At 39.2% G+C, this 22,704-nt stretch overlaps 1 protein-coding gene across 2 annotated transcripts; it reads left to right on the top strand.

The window, feature by feature from the left end:
* Positions 1-1,952: 1,952 nt before the first annotated feature.
* Positions 1,953-5,819, top strand: LOC117307093. Of its 2 annotated transcripts, XR_004521022.1 has the most exons (5): positions 1,953-2,222; positions 2,558-2,717; positions 3,007-3,113; positions 3,583-4,212; positions 4,416-5,819. XR_004521022.1 is itself a non-coding variant. In XM_033791752.1 (4 exons), the coding sequence occupies exons 1-4, from the start codon at positions 2,076-2,078 to the stop codon at positions 3,703-3,705; spliced, it is 537 nt and encodes a 178-aa protein (XP_033647643.1). In that variant the 5' UTR covers positions 1,953-2,075; the 3' UTR covers positions 3,706-5,819. The 2 variants fall into 2 exon arrangements, 1 of the variants encoding a protein (XP_033647643.1); XM_033791752.1 differs by having other exon boundaries at positions 3,583-5,819.
* Positions 5,820-22,704: the final 16,885 nt, after the last annotated feature.

Here is a 22,704-nt window from a genome sequence, read left to right as displayed (position 1 = left end):
TCAAATTCGCACAGGTTTGTTATTTTGTGCATATGTTGTGATACACCAAGTGAGAAGACTGGTCTTTGACATTTACCAAAGGTGTCCAGTGTCTTTAAGTCAAGCGCATCTCACGTGTGAGTAGGGAATTGTTGATTGTGCGCGTGCGTACTCCACGTTACTTTGCTTACACACAGCTAAGCAGAAATTAGGCGCTTGCCTTGTAAGCAAAGATTCGTGATTGCAATGCGCAGAATTATGCGGTTAGCAGAGCCATGAAATCGGGCCTAGATGAGCTCACAAAAAAGGTGTGGTGTCATATAAGAGTTGTGAAGAGTGACATTCTCTCTAACTTATCACGTAAATTTCATGAAATTTGTACCACCTGCTGTTTTGGCCTACCTGTTTAATGTTGCATTTTACAAATTGTCAAACTGTATTATTGTCATTGTTTTGCACTTGATATTATTGTTGAATAATTCTTTTTCTATAATGCAATAACAAAAATATTGACAAATAACACTCTCTTTGTTGGGTTCATTCATTCATTTGGAAGAAGTATGCATACTTCTTCCAAATGAATGAATGAACCCAACAAAGAGAGTGTTATTTTTCAATATTTTTGAAACGTTTTATTTAGGTCAGGTACGTCTTCGTCCTAAATGAACGTTTTCAAAACGTTTATGTAACGTTAAAGTTTGGACTTCTCATTTGCGTCAAAGTTTAGGTTTTTGTGAACGTTTCAAAAACGTTTTTTGGACGTTACAAAATTAAACGTTTTGTACACGACGTTTACAGAACGTTTGGTATAGGACGTTTACAGAACGTTTGGTATAGGACGTTGACAAAACGTTTGTGGACGTTACAAAATAAACGTTTTGTACATAACGTTTACAGAACGTTTTATATACGTCCACTTCAATAAATAAACTAAGAATTTTTTAAAACACCAGAAGTGATAATATTTTTTCTACGTGCAACTAAATAAAAACAAACGAAAACACAGATCACTAAAATACTTCAGGCGATTTTATATTGAAAGCGAGATTTGTTTATTTTATCATATACATGTATATACACGATTCGTAAACAAAAATACATAACAATAACATATTTTTAATGATTTTACAAACTCAATTTTATTACCGGTAATTTCAAATCCTTTCATTCTTACATTTTTACCATGATCTTTTATACACATGCAACGAACGAGGCCGCTCGGCGAGGATTGATCGATGACGTAATGTCGTGCCATGCGGTGCCTGCATGCCCGGCCGGCCGGCCGCGCGCTGCGCGCCTTGCGTAATGATTACATTCAAAATTTTCCCGTTGATGAATACCGTGTTTGCCTCTTCATGAGCTATCAAGAAATCCTGAACTTTCTACCTAATCTGTGAGACTTCAACACCAAAGGTAAGTGATATTTTACAATTGGTATCTGTTAGGTGTTTAAATGTTTCGGAGTGAATTTGAGACGTGTAATATGTGGGAAAACATTGGAATCAAAGATTGTCAGATTGTGTCATGATCATGTCTGCATGTACTATTACTAATTAGCCCTGGTCGGACGTCAGTCTCCGTTGCACTGCCACTGGTGTCCTGGGTATGAAGGGGTCGCTACAATGCGATTCAAATTACAAGAGTTGTTTTCACCCTTTTTTACCTGATGCTATGCCCGGGTATGGGGGGGGGGGGCGGGCTTAAGAATGACAGCCGCATAAACTACAAAGAAGATTTGATGGGGTTCTTTAGGGGGGAACTTTATTTTGATGTGGTGTTTAATTTTGATTTATTTTTATCAACAAAGCAGGAGTATATTTTTCTGCAAAATTGCTTTCAGATTCTTTCTGTATGTGTTGCATTGTCTGATGCTTTGTAGAAGTACATGTATTGTCAACGCAGCTTGGTGGTGTATCCCTGAAATGCGATAGTTGGACAGCTGTCATACATATCAGTCACAATATGCTCTTGTTAGCTACCAAAATGACCTTATTTGTTAATGTATTTTTTTACTCTTTTTTTCTCTAGACAATTTTCAGCAGCAGGTTCTGCAGAAACTGCAGAAACTGGAAGATGTGCAGGCCCAGATAGTTGATATGCTGGCAAACCTGTCAAAATCATCAGCAACTACACGGGTAGGTCCTGCCGACCTGCAGGAGCCCTTATTGGAACCTGTAAAGACAATGCAGGAATTCGACGTGCTCGAAATGAGACTCGCAGAGTCAGATTTTAAGAAGAGAATGGTAAGTTTAAAAATACTTGCATACTAACTTGGCATTATTTAACCATCCATTCAAATGATGTTTGTTTTTCCTTTTTGTCCAGCTTTAATTATATAAACCTTGAATATCCGGAGTTTTTGATTTATACATGCCTTGATTACTTAATTGCCATGTTTAAAAAAAAGGGAAAGGCTGCAAATTGTGCAAATGATAAATTAATATTTACTGCATCAGGGTGACTCGGTGAGGTTTTAGTAGGAGAAACATTCATAGTACTGTATGGAAATGAGAAGGTTGACTCCTATTTGTGTGAGAATCTGCAGCATTGTAATTGATAATGGTACTTTAAATTTCAGATCAACTACCTGAGTCTAGTCGGCGGTGCCAATATTGCCCAAACAAGTCGGCGTATCATGAAAAAGCTGGGGTCAAATAATCTTTGGTCGGATTTCAACGTGTTTGGGCGGAAGGGGAAGCGTGGTCTGAAGTCGACCAGATTTTATCCAGTCATTGTCAGTAAGTGATCAATTAGTATGATCAATTAGCCAATTTCAATTTCACTTTTATATGTTTCTGGATTCACCTGAAGAGTTACAATGATTGGGGATCAATTGGACATTGATAGTCTCTAGCAAACTAACTACCTTACACATTTATTCAACCTGTAGTTTGTTATTGTTAACATTCTGCATTATCAAAATCTATAATTTAAGCATATTCTTTTTATACAATTTGTCAATTCCTTATCCCCTTCTCTGATTCTCTTTTAAAAGTACCTTATAACTATTTATTTTCTGTCTTTCAGGAGCCTGCGTAATGACACACCAGGGCGCCAAAGAGACGGAGATTGAAGAAGTCCTAGGGGACTTTCTCAAGCGAACCCCATATCTTCCAGGAGGGAGGAAATGCAAGGTAAATTTCAAAGTGCATTCAACCTTTTTTGACAAATTTTTGCTTGGACATTAACCCTAATACCATTGGGCTTTTTTGATCACATGAGTCCATTGGGGGGGGGGGGGCACAATGTGCCACCCCCCCCCCCCCCCCACACGGGATTAGGGTTTTAAACAAAAACGTGTATTTCACAGTTATCTTTTAATTGAATGAGTGAAAACTCTTTAGTTACGTGTGAGTGCCCTTTGAAAGGGATGGACCCATTATCCAGCCAAAATTATCTGTAAAACAATATTGTACATGAAGCACATCATTAGTCCAGTTTTGCCCTTGTTGATGGGGGTGGCTGGATTCACCTCACTGCCACCCTAACTTATCCAGTCGTCAGTTTTTAGGCTTTGGTTTCGAGACTTCATATTTTTTGGATTTTATGGTATAGTTGAAATGAACATTTAATTTATACATAAGTGTTTGCTCTGATTTGCAGAAACCTGATACCGTTGGGGCTGGAGTTCCAGCTGTCGCTGCTGAAGATGTTGCCGAAGATGTTGCAACAGATGCTGCTGTTGCAGATGCTACTGAAGACGAGGAGGGTGCCATGGATAATTGAAAAGGATAAACGCTGATGACATCTGTTCTCGATTCACTTTGTAGTTACATACTGGCTTCTGATAAAACTCATTTATAGTTGGGTTTTCAGGCCCTTCACTCATTTTGAAGACACCCATGCGAAGAAGGCTTAGTTCGCCAGACAACACCACATTTAAACTCAGGGAAAATAATGTGTGTGCTGCCAAACTGTTTACACTAGATATATTTATAGTCTTGACTTTTCTATGTATAGCCTGGTAAATTTGAGTTGTCATACTTGCCAGTTTTATGACATATCTTCAACTTGTACCTCATTAATGTAAATAACTATGTGTTGATTGTTACTATGTTATATGATGGATTTTGTATTTCATGGAAGATGAAATTTCTAATGCTGGCTTCTGATAAAACTCGTTTATAGCACAAATCTGGACATGGCTATAAAATCTGTGGTGGATCAAAAGGACAATATGGTAAATGGTAATTTGACACATACTATACAGTTCTCGTTCAGGTTTTACCAGAGGTCAATGACATCAATTATGCCAAGTTTTCTGCGTTATTTAGTTGGTACATCTTTTCAGGAATCAAAGAGGAAATTACGGGTTCTATAAATCACTCAAGTTACTTTTGTTGAATACGCTGCAAACAAAAATGCTACGTGTGTGCTGCCAAATTCTTTACACTAGATATATTTACAGTCGTGCCTTTTCTATGTATAGCCCAGAGGTCAATCAACCAATTATGCAAAGTTTTCTTTGTCATTTAGTTGGTTCATGTTTTCAGTACGAATTAACATCATCTTTTCAGGAATCAAAGATAAAATTACGGGTTATATAAATCACTTGAGTGACTTTTGTTGAGTATGCTGTAACAAAAAATGCAATGTGTGTGCTGCCAATTTTTTACACTAGATGTATTCAAAGACTTGCCTTTTTTTATTAATAGATTGGTAAAATTGAGTATTCATACTTGCCACTTGCTATGACATATCATCTTGAACATTTTTTGTTGTAAATAACTATTGTTTCTGTGGTTTCAAATGAACCATCCCAACCAAATTTCTGTTCACTTTTCATCTTTCAGTCTATTTTACGTCAATTTTTCAACCATGATATCACTTGTCAATCACCAGCCAGAAATAGACGTCTATTGGATTTTGGAATACCGCATGGTATTAATGGAAACTTTCAGTTGTCAATACTTTATCACCATGGAAACCTACCGAGAATATTTTATCTTTTTATAAGTGACCGTGAAATACATGTACTATTATTACCAAGTCTTTGGACATTTATTTATGTTTGATAATAAAATCCTGAAATCGATCAAGTGTGACCCAGTGTTTAAACAATATACAATTTGTATTAGTTCAACATTCTTAACGCTTTTGTTGGACGTTCTTAATGTTTGTTGGGCATTCTTTCAACGCCTGAGACATTTTCAGACATTCTATAAAGGTGTTATGAACGTTCTCTAAACGTTTGTAGAACATATTAACACATTTTAGAAAGGTTTTCTGAACGTTAATAGAACATTTTTACATTAAAACAAAACGTTTTCTGAACGTCCTGCACGTGTTTTAAAAGGTATTCTATACGTTCTTAAAACGTTTTTTGAACGTCCAACACATATTTTATGAGGTTTTCCAAACGTTCTTTAAACGTCTCAAAGAGGATATTAACTTTTGGAAAACGTTTTAGACGTGTTTTAAAAGGTTTTTAAACGTTCTTAAAACGTTTGTAGAACATTTGGACGTTTAGAAAACGTTCTATATACGTTCCAAACGTGTTTTAAAAGGTTTTCTAGACGTTCTTAAAACGTTTTTAGTGCATTTCAAGGTTTTAAAAACGTTTTAAAAACGTGTTAAGAACGTTCCAAACGTTTTTTAAAGGTTTTCTGCACGTTCTAACAACGTCCACAATATATTTAGAACGTTTTCAAAAGGTTTTTGGACGTCTCGAGCTTCCGAAAGGTTTTTAAAGGTTTTTTAGGGGTTCTTTTAACGTTTAAAAAACGCTTTTAAAACGTCCAGTAAAACGTTTTTAAAACGTCTAAAACCTACCACATTTTGACGTCCATAAAACGTTTTCACAAAACGTCCAAAAAACCAACCTGGAACGTTTTTAGAACGTTCAGAAAACGTCCAGTTGGTAGTTGGGTGTGTCATCAGTGTTGCAATCTCTGGGATGCGGGGGGATGCCCTGGCATTAAAAATGTCAACAAGTGAATTAGGGAATACTGGCTCAAGGTTAATAGGTGGATTTTACTGGATTCTCGTGCCTCAATGCTCCAGATGGGCTTTTTATTTATTCCCATGTCACTAAGCATGCATGCCATTCTGCCATTGACCCTGTATTATAGTCCAGATAGCCTTGCCGCTCTGAAAATCTCCCCAATCAAATTGTGGGGGTATTTTCTCAGATCTTTCAGCTGGCAATCAAGTGCACTGTCCTGAGTCATTGCATTTCACGATGAATCACCGCCCGTCTCTCTTCTTCTGAATGTCACTCCCCCATCTACAGTATAGTCTTACAGTACAGTCATGATTGAATCATAGAGTTACACGCGCGAGTTGCTCGCGTGCGGCCCCGCGATGGCTCTAGACTCACTGTGCGTTGCCGAGAAACAGTAGCTCATCATATCAGCCGTGCCCACACGGGCTGCTGGTTGAATTTGATATCGCGATATCTCCACTACTAAGGCGAGGACAGATGTTGTTTCAGTGGCGATGCGTAAATCCGGTTTAGCGGTCATCTGATAAAACATGGCGGGATGGGTAACTTAGGTTTTCGGTTTTATGAATTTGTTTGGTTTCTCAGCCGCTCACACGGCGTTTAAAATGACATATTAATGGAATCTATAATTTTTTTTTTTGTGTTGTTGGATAGAAGAACTTATTGTTTCAATTCACTTCTCAAGAGTCTGCAACTTAAAAGAACGCTGAGTGTAACCTGTTGATGTCGCAAGGCAAATGCAACAGCCAAAAAAGTTGCCCATGAGCGAAATTTTGGCGGGAAAAAATTACACACTGCCAGTGAGAAAACAACATAAATTACTTTGTCCCTCGGTACTTCAATATTGAATTAATGTATCTTTGCTTGGATATTGAATTACTTAACAACATGGTTTATTGCTTCCTTCGTTGTTATTTTTTAATATAAAAGGTTCAATTTTGTCCGAAATTACTAGAGTATATCCAATTTATATGTGGACAAAAAATTGTCAAAGACCAGTGCATTATATCATAGAGTTGCTTATGCACAAAAAGGCTAGGCACAACATATTATATGCTCACCATAACAAGGTTACCAGTATAAATGTCACATGTACATTAATATGACTGGCATTCTGCTTGTTTTGATTAGCAGACTATTGTTAAGCATCATTCTCTGCTTAAGCAGCACTATGAAATTTGGCCCTGTGTGTAGTCTACGCTTTGAGGTATGTGAATCAGCATAGACATGACATTACAAACCTGTGAAAGTTGAATGGAACACGTTGCCTTGGATCGGACGAGTTGGTCTTTGAAAAGTGTTTGAAACCGTTTGTTATGAAATACATATGGTTAAAAAGCTATTTTAAAAGTAGAATATAATAATCCACACAAGTATCACTCGAAATTGCACGAATTTCCTTTTACGTCGCGAACTAACACGGTCGGCCATTTTAAGAAGTCAAATGGCCGACCGTGTTTCTTCGCGACGTAAAAGGAAAACAACCAATTTCGAGGCATGTTTGTGTGGATCATTATATTCCACTTTTAAATTATCTGTCTAACCATTAGCATTTCATAACAAACGGCTTCAAACACGACCAACTCGACCGATCCAAGGCAACGTGTTCCTTGTAAACTCAATCGGTCATCGGAGTTGAAAAAATAGTGGAAAAAAGTGTAGGCTAATGTCTTTACTGTCTACAAACATCAAAGTTAGATTTCGCGAGATCAAAACTAACTGTTTTAACTGTTTCCTTAAAAACCAGAGCATGTTAAGCATAATATTTCAAGGGTATTTTTCTACCATGGCCATAGTGTGCAACTATTATGTACATTAAAGGTTCACTATTACCACAGGTTGTGCAAACCCTTTAACTGCCAACTTCAGGAAATGACCTGCGTCTACTTACGGCACTTGTACTTGTACTCGTAGGCTACTTTACATCCTGGAAATCCTGCGTCGTTTCGAAATTGTGTTCGCATTTAATCTGAACTCTCTTGCCTTGCCTATAGCAAGGGACATGTATTGTATATCTTGGCTTAAAGGAAAACTATTCGATGACATAAACGCGACGTCACCTTTATTTTAAATTACGCGATTTTGCCTGAGGGGTTAATTTGCAATTATCAACGTCCGTATCCCGTGGTCACCTTTAGAGAAGTTGCCACAAATCGTACAAACTCTTGGCGTAATCTGCATGAATTTTTGTTGATACGGTTCACAAGTCCTAAATAGTTGCGTGATTTGCATGGTCAAGTTTTACGTCATTAAAGACACTATTGGTAATTGTCAAAGGCCAGTCTTCTCACTTGGTGTATCTCAACATATGCATAAAATATAACAAACCAGTGAAAATTTGAGCTTAATTGGGGCGGCCAAGTTGTGAGATAACTATGAAAGAAAAAACACCCTTGTCACACGAAGTTGTGCGCTTTCGGATGCCTGATTTCGAGACCTCAAATTCTAATTCTGAGGTCTCTAAATCAAAGTCGCTGAAAATTACTTGTTTCTCGAAAACTACGTCACTTGAGAGAGCCGTTTCTCACAATTTTTTATTCTATCAGCCTCTCCCGTATACTCGTTACTAAGTAAGGTTTTATGCTAATAAACTTTTTGAGTAATAACCAATAGTGTCCACTGACTTTAAACAGCACTTTAAATCGCACGGTATCTGACAAAATTTTCATTCAAGGACGATGGCCAGAGAGGAAGCCAAGGATTTAATAAAACTCGATTGAAGAATTTGAGTATTTAGCTGTCTAAGGAGTTTGATGGATTATTCTGTAATCTTACGCCACTGAGCAGTTAGTGAATCACACAAAACGCGGTGAAAACGTAAGAGAAACCCCCCGTCTCCACAGCTTGGCCCAAATAAATAAAGCTGTTTAGCAGACAATTCTGCTTGATAAACTTCTTTGCTAAGCAAAATTGATTGGGGCACCAGCTAAAATAACGTCAACTTTATTGAATTTTGGCTGGTACCCAGTTTCTGCTAAACAATTTTCTGCGCTAAGCACATTTTTGTGCTTACAGGCTTTAGGAAATTGGGCCCATGATGCTGGATGATTAGGCAAGAAGCGGGTACAGTGAGTCGCCAATATTAGCGTCAACGACTTAGTCGTGAAATGTGACGTGAAGGATGACGTCAGCATTTTAAGAATTTAATGTTTCATTATTAGCCACTATGGTAAATAGTGTGTAGGGCACGTTGTGTGTGAGAATGAAATAAAAACATTCTGGGGGCTTAGTCGTGAAATGTCACGTGAAGGATAACGACATTATTTAAGAATAGAATGTTCCTTTAAAGCCACCGTAATAATGAAGTATCACAGTGTGTTGATAATGCCAGAACCATTAACCTGTATTTCGTCAGATTTTCAACGGAGTGAGCACTGCTCCTCAATGACATTTTCTTGAGGTGATATTTTTAAAGATGATTCTTGACCAACAGATTGCTTTTATCCCAAAAGCATTCCCCGAATTAAAACAGTTAAAACAGTTTGCCTGTTTAGTTGGGACTTGGGAACGTTGTTCCCGTTTTGTCAAAGAATATCGAACGTCAATAACTGACAACCAACAGAGCTGCATCGACACGTAGCCTAGACAGTGCTCCAATGACTCAAATAGACGGTGATCGAATAAACGTGTATCCCATTCCGTCTCTGCTTGGGATTCATTCATGTAAATGGAGACAGAGCCAGAGGAGGGTTCCCGTCTACTAAAAAACACATAAATTGTGTTCATTGATTGCTCGATTCTTGCTGCCTTCTGGTGACGTGTTCCCTGAAAGTGTACCGACACTATCTTGTTGCGGAAGAGATCGCCAACGTGTGACGTCATGGTTTTGTGATTCGTAGTCCGATTGTTCTTTAACGACGTCAAGTACATAAATAAAGGGTGATATTTACAAAGTCTCGTTTAGAGCATCTCTTTCGAATATGGTCTTAGCTTGATTTGTGATGTTGAACACATGTCGAGCCATTGATGTTGAGCCAGTCGATATTGTACCCTCTACCGCCGCCCTCTCCCGGAGTAGTGACTTCAGACATTTCGAGATGGTAGTTTAAACCAGTTCGAGCCGGTTTGAGTCAGTGGTTCAAAATGTCTTGAGGTCGATGTTAAGCTGGTTCGGCTCAATCTGGCTCAATGTTAGAACTGCAGTTTCGGGGGAGATCAAGCCTATTCATATTTTCTTTTCGAACCGGTTAATTGGATTGGCTGATACTTCTATGATAGATACTTTTGTACTTTTAATGTTCTTGCCTTGTTTTATCAATTTCGTCTGTTTTGGCTTCGTTTTGCTTTTATAATGTTTAGTGTTACAGCGCCTTTGAGCATTTTTTTTATAATGGCGCTTTATAAATACTGTTATTATTATGTTATTATTTTATAGATAGTCAATCATGCAGCCATGACGGGATCACATCGGTGCAGTATCCGTAAATAACAGTAGTGGGTTCACAACATCATTCTATACATTCCAAGGATGTGGAAGAAGCTTTTAATACAACAGCGCAACTATTCTCACTTATTTATCTCTTTATGTTTCCGGAAGCTCTCTTTGAGTTGTAAAGTTGTCACTTTCCCGCATCTCATGAGCATGTTCCATCCCTCAATGGCACCAAAGCCTCTCATCTCGTATTCAGCAATACCACCAAGGCTAATTAACACTTCCAAACACTGTTTTGTGACATGGATTATTCATCACATGAAATCATTCGAGCGTAAAATATTTAATAAAAGCGGTTACAGCTCTAAAACATGTATGATTGCAGTTGAGCGTGTAACTCTCGTCAATACAAATGTACTCCATTGCGCATGAATAGTAAGGCAGAGAGGAACCACAGTGAATAAGCTAACGTGCTGTTTCTGTTAAGAGTCTTAACGAATAAGACTGTTGAATTGCAGTCTGAAGGTGGGTTGAATCACAGACTAAACCGGTTTGAACTAGAACATCAAGCCGGTTCAAACTACCGCCTCGAACCGGAACTATTGCGCTTCTAGGTGTATTACTGATTATAAATTAACCCCTAAACCGGTTCTCTCAACCTCCTCCGACCAGTTTGAACTACCGCCTCAAAATCTATAAAAAATACCGCTTCAAACTAGTTTGAACAACAACCTCGAGCCGGTTCAACTCCAACTTCAAGACAGTTTGAACTCCAACTTCAAGACAATATAAACTACGATTTCATACCGGTTTGAACTGCAACCTCAAACCGGTTTGAACTGCAACCTCAAACCGGTTTGAACTGCAACCAAAAACGGGTTTGAACAATCTCATCAAACCGGTTTGAACTCTAGACACCCTCAATCCGGTTTGAACTAGACACCCTCTGGTTTGATCTACCCCTCGAGTCGGTTTAAACTAACGCCTCAATTTGGTTTGAGAGCTATACTGACTCAACTGGTTTGAACTACATCTTACCGGTTTGAGCATTACCCCCAAGCATGTTTGAAAAACAACCTTAAATAAACACGTTGCCTTGGATCGGTCGAGTTGGTCTTTAAAAGGCGTTTGTAACCGTTTGTTATAAAATGCATGGGTAGAAAGATGTTGTAAAAGTAAAATACAATGATCCACACAAACACGCCTCTAAATTGCACGGTTTTCCTTTTACCGCGTCGACTCTCACGGTCGGCCATGGCCGACCGTGTTAGTTCCCACAGTAAAAGGAAAACCACGCAATTTCGAGGCAGATTTGTGTGGATCATTGTATTCTACTCTTAAGACATCTTTCCAACCGTATGCGTTTTATAAAAAACGGTTACAAACGCTTTTACTAGACCAACTCGACCGATCCAATGCAACGTGTTCCTTTAAACCTGTCTGAGAGTAACCTCAAACCAGATACAACTATCGATTCAAACGAGTTTGACTAACGAGCATACTGCGTCTCTTAACATTCACACATAGCAGTCAGACTGTGCTTGTGCGTGTGTATGGGGGGGGGGGGGTGTTTCAACGTGTACAAACGCCTCGAATTGTTAGTTCCGATCCGGTCCCGATATTAAAAAAAGAAATCCTCTCGTGGTCGTTATCGGATCCGAGGTGACGGAGGAGTTAAAGCGATCGCATGGCTTCCGTGAATAAAGGCATCAATCAAATTAACGCTGTATAGAAGCATGCACCGGTAGGAATCCGGTCGGTTCCGGCAAGGTTCTGGAATTGCAGGACTGACCGACAAATTAGCACGGAACGACGGGTTGCTTTACGCTTGTTTGGGAATCGTTGAACCCTAATACATTAAAGGGGACCTAGCGTTGTGATGTTAAAAGAACAGTAGTGAGAAAATAATATGGACAACATGTTACACTCAGACCATGGTCGTCTGGTTGAGGAAGACACGGCGGTTGATTTGCCCAAAATTCTACAATCCGAATTCCAATTGAGATTTTGGCGAACACAATCAACACAAGGTTTGCGTAAATGTCTGTATACACCCAAACCAAACAGTACACTTTTATCACGTCCGCACTACCTAAAAAAAGGCCTACCGGGCTAAATGAGTAAAGAAATGAGTAAAACAATGTCATGACAATAATTTTCGTCTCAGTGATCGTGAGACGAAAATCATTTTAGCCTGTAAAAACGTATTTTACTCATTTCTCAAAAACTACAGCACCTTAGCAACTTATATTTTAAGGAACGCTTTCTACATAGTTATCTTCAACGGTGTAAGTTTAATGTAAACCTGTGTCATTGTGTTTTGTTTTACAACCCAAATCCTTTAAAGCCATTGGACACTTTCGGTAAACAGTATTGTCCAAGGCCCACACTTCGTGTATCACAACTTATATACAACTTGTATTTCGCCGTGTCAAGACATAAATGTAATTCTCAATATCGACAACTGATATTGTTTTAATGTTTTCTCAAAAAGTCGATCAATGTCATTTCACTGCGGCTATTTGGTTTCATGCGCGAGAACATTCGCTATGGCTTCATTTGTCTGCTGGAGAGGAGGTTATGCGAAATGAGAATCGCCAATGATTGACGTCAACCCAGTTTTATGGTAACGGAATTGTCAACCGTGGGAGTTTTTTGTTATTACATGGTTAAACCTTGCGTAAATGCGGCAATTATTTTGTTTATATGATTATTATTACTTTATACAATAAGTATGGTAGATGGCCTTACATTTCGATCCAAACCAGACCTTCCTCAAAGGCATAAACAAGTACAAACAAAAACATATCCATTTATAGCTTTTAACATATAAGCCTAAATATACGGTATAAAAGACCACGAAGAAAATAATGTGAGTTTTAGATGTGGGAGGAAAACCCCATAGGGAAAACCCACGCAATCAGTCTGGCAGGGACTGAAACCCAATCCACATGCAAAGTCTGGGATGTGATTCAAATCTGTGGAATTAATTGACATGATTTTGGAACTTGATTCTCCTCACCTCGGAGTATACATCGTTACAACTTTGGTAACGAGCAATGGAGAGCTGTTGGTAATTATAACACATTGTGAGAAACGGCTTCCTGTGAGGTAACGTAGTTTTTTAGAACGATGTCATTTCTACGGTGGCTGATCTCCGGCAACAAATAAACCCTTTTTCAGTAGGGCGATATAACGCCCTATACGGCGTTATAACGCCCTAAATTAAGGCGTTATAACGCCCTAATTTACGGCGTTATAACACCCTAAAGTACTACTTATCAAAAATGTTCATTCAAATTGATTCGTATTTTAAAAACCTTTTAAAGTCACACGTGGTCTCCGACCCCTTTCATACTCTTTGTATGACCGTGATGAGCATGTTGAACATGTTGGGCAACTCGTATTAGTTGTTAATAACGAACACTTTGCCTTGGATCGGACGAGTTGATCTATAAAAAGCGTTTGTAACCGTTTGTTATAAAATGCACATGGATAGAAACTAGATGTTTTAAAAGTAGAATACAATGATCCATACAAATTTGCCTCGAAATTGCGTGGTTTTCCTTTTACTCGGCGAACTAACACGGTCGGCCATTAATTGTTGGAGTCAAAAATTTGACTCCCATAAATGGCCGACCGTGTTAGTCACACAAGGTAAAGGAAAACTGCACATTTTGCGAGGCTTGTTGGGTGGATCATTGTATTCTACTTTTTAACAACATGTTTCTACCCATATGCATTTTACAACAAACGGTTACAAACGCTTTTCAAAGACCAACTATAGACTGATCCAATGTTTTTAGTTATCTTGTTCAAGTTTTGTAAAGTGTTATTTTTCTTCATAAGTTAAGGGATAAAGCGTGTTATTATTCTATTTTTCCACAAGTTGTTTTCCAAAGGGAGAAGTTAAAGAATAAAACAGCGCTTTCCAGCCAATCTGTCTTTTTAATAGTAATTATATTATTCCAAAGAATTCAGAAAAAATATGAAAACTTGTAGATTTAGCACCCGTTGTAAAAAACAAAATATGGGGATAGCATACAAATTATACTTCTTAAAAAAATTCCACAGAAACGACGCCTATCGAGTATCGATTAATGTTAGCATAAAACCATGAGCTAAAAGCAAGGTCCATGGTGACAATCATTTTTCTAGTCCTGATAATATGTCAAGTACATATATAGCAAGAATAAATAAAACAATTATAAGCACTTTTATTTTCTGGAAACACTTTGTGCTTAAAAAACCGTGCGACAGAAACCTTCCTAGGAAGAAGGGTTCTATGTAAGGGCAAAATTGTGTGATGCACTCATAATAATAGATAGAGTCCTTATGAAAGGAAACCTCTGGTGCAAATTTTTACTGCGTTATGGAATTCTTTCAGAGTAAATTTGAACCGTGATGGGATTAATGGTCTGTACATTCCAAATAGAAATGTGCTGCTCAGTCAGAAGGGTAACTTACTTTTGGGATTGATTGAATGTCACCGAAAATCAGGAATTAACCGAAACCTAATTCCTGTCCCCAAAAAATCTACAGACCCATATAATCATGTAATAAAATTAGAAGATTTGAGATTTCGACAAAATTCCACTCGGAAATGTACTAAATACAATGGCAATACGGCATTTGATATCGTTTTAATGTGAGTTTTGAAACTTGTAGTATTTTTTCCAGGATTCTACGCCCTAATAGGGCGTAATAACGCCGTAGAATTAGGGCATTATAACGCCCTATTACTCAATTAGGGCGTTATAACGCCGTAAATTAGAGCGTTAATTTAGGGCGTTATAACGCCGTATAGGGCGTTATTACGCCCTTATAGGGCGTTATAACGCCCTACTGAAAAAGTGTTTATTTGTTGGCGGAGATCAGCCACCGTAAATTTCTCATTGAAATAATTATTTGAATCTATAGACTGAAGCCTTTTCATAAATCAAAAAAGCATACATTTCAAATTAATTTGTGTTAACAAGGGTGTCTTTTATTATTCTCTTGCAACTTTGATGACCAATTGAGTCCAAATGTGTATAGATTTGTGTTTGCATACACATAGTAAGAGTATACTGGTCTTTGTCAATTACCAAATTGCATTAAACTTAGTTTTGAAAGACTTGTTTTACACGTTTGTGATCAACCAAGGTCATGGCACGCCGTTGGGGAAAAAATTGTCCAGCCGTTCCATCCAACCTTAAAATGAAATCTAACACCAAGATATGTACTTTTTCCTAACAAAAAACACAGTGTCCACAGATTTACATTAAACTTACACAGTTTGAAGATTATAATGGAAGAAAGCTTCCTTTGAAATTTTACTTACTGAGGTGCTGTAGTTTTTGAGAAATGAGTAAAAGTAATAATTTTCGTCTCAGTTTTAGCATGTAAAAACGTATTAACCAGTTATGCTATGGTTTTGGTATAATATCATAACTGGTTAAGGGGATTTTACATGCTAAAATAATTTTGGTCTCATGAGACCAAAATTATTTTGTGACACGTTTTACTCATTTCTCAAAAACTACACAACCTTAGTTAGTAATATTTGAAGGGAAGCTTTCCACTATCTTTATCTTCAAATCCTGTAAGTTCAATGTAAATCTGTGGACATTTTTAAAAAGTACCTGAATCCTTTAAGTATTAGGGTCGTAGACCTGTTTTTATCCGCAAGGATAAAGAATGAAGCGCGTTTTGGCGACCCCCAACCAGAAACATTGGTAATTGGTTGAGCTTAAGTTCCGCGTGTTTGGTTGAGCGGTACTTGCTTGGTAATGTTGGTGTAGAATTTGTGCGTATCTCTATGAGAGGTCAAAGGTCAAACCACACGCCGGCTTTTCGCCGGTCTCTGACGTTATTCACGAGCCTCGGAGAATGACGTCAGATGTTCAGGCTACCCTGGACCAAACTTGCATCTCAACACAAGAGGGGGTTACAGAACATAATAACCTGATTGAATTCTTCAAAATGCATTTGCATTAAGTGGTTAAACACAGTTGGCGAAAACAACTTGTGTGCTATTTGAATGAGATCTTAATGTTACATCTTCACGTTGTCCCATGTGGCGGTTGATAACACAATCTGAAGACACAGCCCTTCAGCGCCTCGGGGGAGACTTGCCCTAAGGAGCGACACTCCAGTCAGCCAAGGCAACGGGGACCCTTATAGTTCATCTAATTACTAAACGAGTTCATTTTGGTTTATTTGATTTCGAATCCGGCTCCACATTATTTATGTGTGTCTATGGGTTTTGTAATGACCATGGGCCGGACGGCCGTGCATTATTGTGTGCAATTTATGAGCAATGTTACAGCAAATAGACGTATAAAGGCTTTGGGTTGATGCATGGCTTCCGAACATCCAAATATGTTAAATTTCTGTGAAGCTTAACACTGAATTGGCCGACGGTGGGCCGAGAAATATAACAATGTGACTGTGGCTTTGCCCACTGTGACACTGTGACAAGTTTGCCCACTATCCGCTCCTGATTATTGAATGCCGTACTCGCACCACACCTACCCATACTCGATACCTAATCCCCCGTCCCCACATCCACAAGTCCATTTTTGTGCTACTCTGGTCTCGTACCAAGCGCCGTGTAATTGGTCGACTTGACTTAAGTCCCAATCCCGTGCCATTGCCAGAAAACTATTGTTTTGTGATGCTCTGAATTCCCCAACCCGCTCCACACCGCGAACGCGCACTGTTATGCGACTTGTTTGCTATAAGTAAGAGTGTAGTTGGTGCGATATGGTTATAGGGACCTCTCACACGAGAACGGGACTTGAATTAAGTCTATGTAATTGAGAGAGTTGCGACACCTTGCAATCCGAACGCATTTCCAACAATGGCGTCAGGCAACCACGTGATCAAATTAATACAACTGGTCCCTCCATGTTGCCACTCCCTCAATACAGCTCTACTCGTACATTATGGGTCCATTTTCATGGTTCTGCTTATTTACCGTATTAAGCAAATATGGAATCTCTTACACGGCTAGCGCAGCAATTTGACAGAAAGCAGTGAATATTGGTGCTCGTATAAGCGCAGAGTTAGGCGGTAAGCAGAGCTATGAACTTGGGGCCCAGTACAGGGTCCCATTTATAAAGCCTATAAACACAAGAACTTATCCCATCCCAGCAAAAACTCATGCAGTGACTGTATCCCACTCATATTTCTTGGTAAGCAAAGGAATTTGCAAAGCATTATTTTCTGCCCAACGGCTTTATAAAATTTGGCCCAGGTAATCGATACAAATCGTTTTCAAGTAGTTACATGTATACCCCAACTAAAACTAGTGCTATAATGTTCGTGTCCCTCTCTATAACGTCTCTCCCTCAATTCGTGTCCTCAGTTGCCAGTCAATTTTTTTTATATAATCGCATAATGACACGGTCCATTCAGTGGCTGAACTTGAACGTGTTGCCATCGTCATCATTAGAGCATTCCCCTTCAAGCCTCAAGGAGCCAAGTGCCAGACTTGAGCAGGATGCAGTCCTTACTAACCTTCGTCATCACTGGTGGCTCTGACAGTGGTCTGACCGTACTCATGCTTCGGGCATCCAGTCTTCTTAACCAAGACCATCGTCCAATTTTTATTTCTCTTTTTTCTCGTTTTGGGGTTGTTTTTTTTTAGGGGGGTGGTTACTATCTCTTCTCTCTTTCGAGTCTAATCAAAGCCCTTGCTCACTCGATTCTCGACTGCTTAATTTGCGAGACTGATCCTGAGGCGATGTGCACCAGGTCGATAAACAACGCCGCCGTATTGGACACGGGCACAACAATGGCTTGCTGACAAGCAGGGAAACATATTAAAGGAAAATTGCAGTTGGGTAAGAATACGAGGGCAGTAGAAAGAATGAATATCAACCCATTGGAAACAAGTACAAGCCGTGTTACGCTTGGGCAAACACAAGTCTCGTTTATAGAGAAGCTGCCGGGGAAAAACAGAGTCGTGAACAAAAACATAAACTAAGGCCTCCTCGCCCAATAATGATAGCCTCTTGAAAAGAGATTTTAGAGAGACACACCTTTGTATTTCCATACAGTACAAGGCAGTGAGGGGAAAAGAAACGACTACAAAGTTAATCGAGAAGAGAGATCTGAAGAAAAGAAAAAAATAGTTTGTGTTTTACTTTGTATAATCAAGTTCTTCAACAACACCGTAAGACTGTTGCTAGAAGTATAGGGTCGACTCACACACAGTATTGTTTAATGTCTATCCTAAAGCTTATTTTTTTATACAGTATGGTAATATATGGTAATTGTAATGTAGTAAAATAGAATAGCAATTTTATTTGCAAACTTACTATAAAAACAGTTGGATTAAATAAAGTAGGCCCTAAGCATCCTCTAACAAAAACGGGTTCCAAGCAAAGACCCCCCAAAATGCAACGCGAAGTCAACACAAATGTATCCGTTCCTATCAGAAAACCAGAGTACAATCTGGGCCCATTTTCATGGCTCTGCTAACCGCCGAATTCTGCGCTTACGATCACGATTCCCCGCTCACGTGCAAGCGCCGAATTTCTGCGCTAGCCTTGTAAGCGTAGAATGCCAATTAACGTGGACTACGCACGCGCAGAAGCCAAAATTCGCCGCTTACCCGTGAAATATACTTGCCGTAAGCACAGAGTTCCCTGCTTCCGTAAGTGCCGATTATGTTCTTAATACGGTGAGCAGAGCCATGAAATTGGGCCCAGTCCGTTTAGTGACGTAAAAAATACATGACAACATGGACTTGACGTGTTAAATCTTCGTTGCTTTGCATTTTCCATCGTTTAGATCGAGTCCGTACTGTGACGTCACATTGCTGTAATGATTCAAATGGCACCTGGAGGCTTTTCGTGAAACTCAGTGTTTTGCCTAGAATTAATTATCTATATTGGGTTTTACACAAATATAATATATAATCATTTTAACCCACTTCGTTAACAAAGAACAGTCCTGTTTTATTTTGTTCGAGTTTATCTTTAAGGTGAACGACCTGGTTTAAGATTATATGCTTTTAGTTGACACTCAGTGCAACTTCGTCTAGCAGTAAACATCCCTAGTAATAATTACCAACAAGTGTCGAGGGTATAAAGAACATTAAATGTTACGCATTGTGCAATCACCCTCAAGAGATGTCCGGAGCCATCAGCTTAAGATGTAAACACCTGAACAATAATTAGCTTTCCTCAAGAAAAACAAAAACAAAGCCAACACAAAAAAACCTTAAGAACACTTAAAGACGAAAATGTTTTCTTCCCTTTAGGATATGATAATTTCTGTTCTGATGTGAAATCGAGAAGGGGACTTCATCCGTGACCATTTTGCACAGAAAACTGTATGTTTAAAAAGCCTTCCAATGCGTATTTAGGCAGTATAGATTGAAGCGTGTCCATTTTGAAGGGTAGAACAAGCAAGCTAAAAGCCGCTGGAAAATAACAACGGTTTTTTAACCGTTCGATTGTTTTAAGCCTAAGTAAAGGCAGTGGACACTATTGGTAATTACTCAAAATAATTATCAGCCTAAAACCTCACTTGGTAACGAGTAACGGGGAGAGGTTGATAGTATAAAACATTGTGAGAAACGGCTTCCTCTGAAGTGACATAGTTTTCGAGAAGTAATTTTCCGCGAATTTGATTTCGAGACCTCAAGTTTAGAATTCGGGGTCTCGAAATCAAGCATCTATAAAGCACACAACTTCGTGTGACAAGGGTGTTTTCTTCTGACATAGTTATCTCACAACTCCGACGACCAATCGAGCTAAAATTTTCACGGTTTGTTATTTTATGCATATATTTTGATATACACCAAGTGAGAAGACTGGTCTTTGACAATAACCAAAAGTGTCCACTGTCTTTAAATTAGATAAATTACAATAAATCTAACATGTGAAAGATTCATTGTCGAAGGTTTGAGACATCGCCGAAATCTGGAACACGCAGGAACAACAATACTCCATACCGTAAACTCTGAGAAAGTTTCTCAGTTGGGTGGATATTAATTGGTTTCTTTTTCCAACACCACTTTACTTCAAAGTGAGATGATTGTCAAACTGCTTCAGTCTAATCGAAAGCTGCTGTATCTCTAACCAAGAGATTTGGTATTGCCATTATTTTTCAAGAGTCTAAACGCATAGGACTACCTTCCTTTTAAAGGATTTGGGTACTTTTTTGTAACACAAAACACGATGTCCACAGACTTGTATTAAATTTACACCGTTTGAAGATAATGATAGTAGAAAGGGTACCTTAAAATACTAGTTGCTGAGGTGCTGTAGCTTTTGAAAAATGAGTAAATATATTGCCCGAAGCTTGAAGAGTTCTCAAAAGAGATTTTTTTGCATTATGAAGGAGCTTGCCCGAACGAACAGCTCCTTGGTTATTAAACACTATTGAAGACCTGTTGATAGTATAAAACATTGTGTGAAAAGCTCCCTCTGAAGTAACGTTGTTTTTGAGACTAAAGGTAATTGGTTATTTCTCACTCATAACAAACCTCACCTGTAGCCTTTTAGTATGCATCTGAAAGCACACGTTCTTTTACTTTTCGATTCTCTTTTTCACAGGTTTGATATTTGATGCATCGGCCTACGTCGAGTACAGTTAAGTGAGAATACTGGTATTTGATAGTTACCAAAGTGTCCATGCCTGACTGAGAAGATCAAGAGGCGGTGTCCCATCCCAGGGAAATCTGTCCACTAGACTGGGCCCCTGTCTTTATCCGCAATGATAAAGACTAGTACCTGTTACTCATATTCAGTGATTCCATTGGGTACAATGATACGTGCAGTGACATGAGCTTTCCATAGATGCCCAAACAGTACACTGCTGTCACGTCCGCAATCAAATTTGTCTGCGTATCTCTATGTGAAATGAATGAGGTCAAAGGTGAAAGTGCACGCCGGTCTGGAGGCAGGTCTCTGGCGTTATTCACGAGCCTCGAAGTGTGACGTCAGATGTTCAGGCTACCTATCCACCTGAGATTCGGTCGAATTAATGGAAATTAACGTGTGCTCAACGAGGATGATTCAAAAGAGGGATCTATCTAAAGAGGTTTGTACACAGTTTGCCATGGGGGGGGGGGGGGGGGGCAGATACTCCGGGGGACAGAATCTCCTGTCACAACAGATGTGGTGTGTTTAACGCTATACACATAGTGGGTGCGTTCGTATAGCTCCCCTGGGTCAACCCCAGTGTGTGTGGCGGTTTTTTTTTCCAGGACGCACGTGGGTAATTATCTGCACACGTTCGTGCTGGGAAAAAATAAACGCCACACGTCGGGGTCGACCCACACACAGACGACCTCTGACGTCTTTCGAAAACAATAACATGATTCGCGCGCATACCGCCGGGCAAAACCTTTGTGTTTTGGCAGCCAGCTAGAAAGTGTACGCAATTTTACCGTGACTACTCGTCTTTGGCTCGGGGAAACATGACGTATATAGTGTTTATACACTAGAGAGCGGTTTGAATGTAAACATAGGTCACATCGTCTTTAGGGGGTCTTGAAACACTAAGTGGACTTACACATGTCCACACAGTGTTTTCGCAATGTTGACGAACAGGATTTTCCTTGTATTGTGTACAGCACATAGAAATGTCCACAGTGGGCAAGTTCGAGCAGGGAACAATACTTGATTATTGTCGACAATATTGAAGAAACTGTTTCATTCTTAATGCAATATTATATCAGGACTTTGTTTGTCCTTTGTCCATGAAAATTAACTTCCTCTCTTTAGAATTCCCATCTGGGGAAATCCCTCGCTCTCCACAGAGTACCAATTATGGAAGGCATATCAACATTTGGTTGTAAGCCAAAATTCATAAACACAGCGTGACCAAACAAAAAACGGCGGGGAAAGAATGTTGAATCTGATTTGTATATTCTGCACCGGTGCGGCCGGCATTTTGAGCTCAGTTGAGCTGGTTGTGTGGGGATAAAAGTAATTGCTCCAACCGCCCGTGGACAAAATGGTTTTATGAGGACTAATATCCCGGCTGGATGGATGGAAAGGTTTCTTATCAATGAGGTTTTTTCTTCTTCTTCTTTTCCTTTTTTTTTTTTTTTTTTTGGGGGGGGGGGGGTTTGGGGAGTCCAAGCAGCGCCCGCAAGGAATGTTGAAGTAGATGTAGATTATAACACTGTGTTTCCGGAGCGAGGGATATGCGTGAACATAATTCACGGGATCCCGGTGTCTTTTCGCGGTTTTTTTCTCGGTCAAGTTGATTAGAGATAAGCTTTTAGTCGAGAAAAGGGACCGGGCACATGAGTAAGCAAGGCGCGTTCTGTGTGTGGAGTGCTGCCGTGCCCTGCGGCGTTCCTTCCCGCTGTATCTCCAGTCCACGCGCGGTGAGCTGTCGCTGTCGCGATATCTCTACATTATTTTCCCCTCTCTCTCTGTGAATACACATTTTTCAGAGT

This window comes from Asterias rubens, chromosome 2 (assembly GCF_902459465.1).
Source record: "Asterias rubens chromosome 2, eAstRub1.3, whole genome shotgun sequence".
In the NCBI taxonomy this organism is placed as follows: Eukaryota; Metazoa; Echinodermata; class Asteroidea; order Forcipulatida; family Asteriidae; genus Asterias; species Asterias rubens.
The sequence above is the reverse complement of the archived record's forward strand: the minus strand, read 5'-3'. Positions and strand labels throughout refer to the sequence as shown.

Coding starts and splice junctions, on each gene's coding strand:
- LOC117307093 (XM_033791752.1), top strand. CDS start 2,076: ATGCTGGCAAACCTGTCAAAATCATCAGCAACTACACGGGTAGGTCCT. Junction 2,223..2,557: donor CAGATTTTAAGAAGAGAATG/GTAAGTTTAAAA, acceptor TTTAAATTTCAG/ATCAACTACCTGAGTCTAGT. Junction 3,114..3,582: donor CAGGAGGGAGGAAATGCAAG/GTAAATTTCAAA, acceptor TCTGATTTGCAG/AAACCTGATACCGTTGGGGC.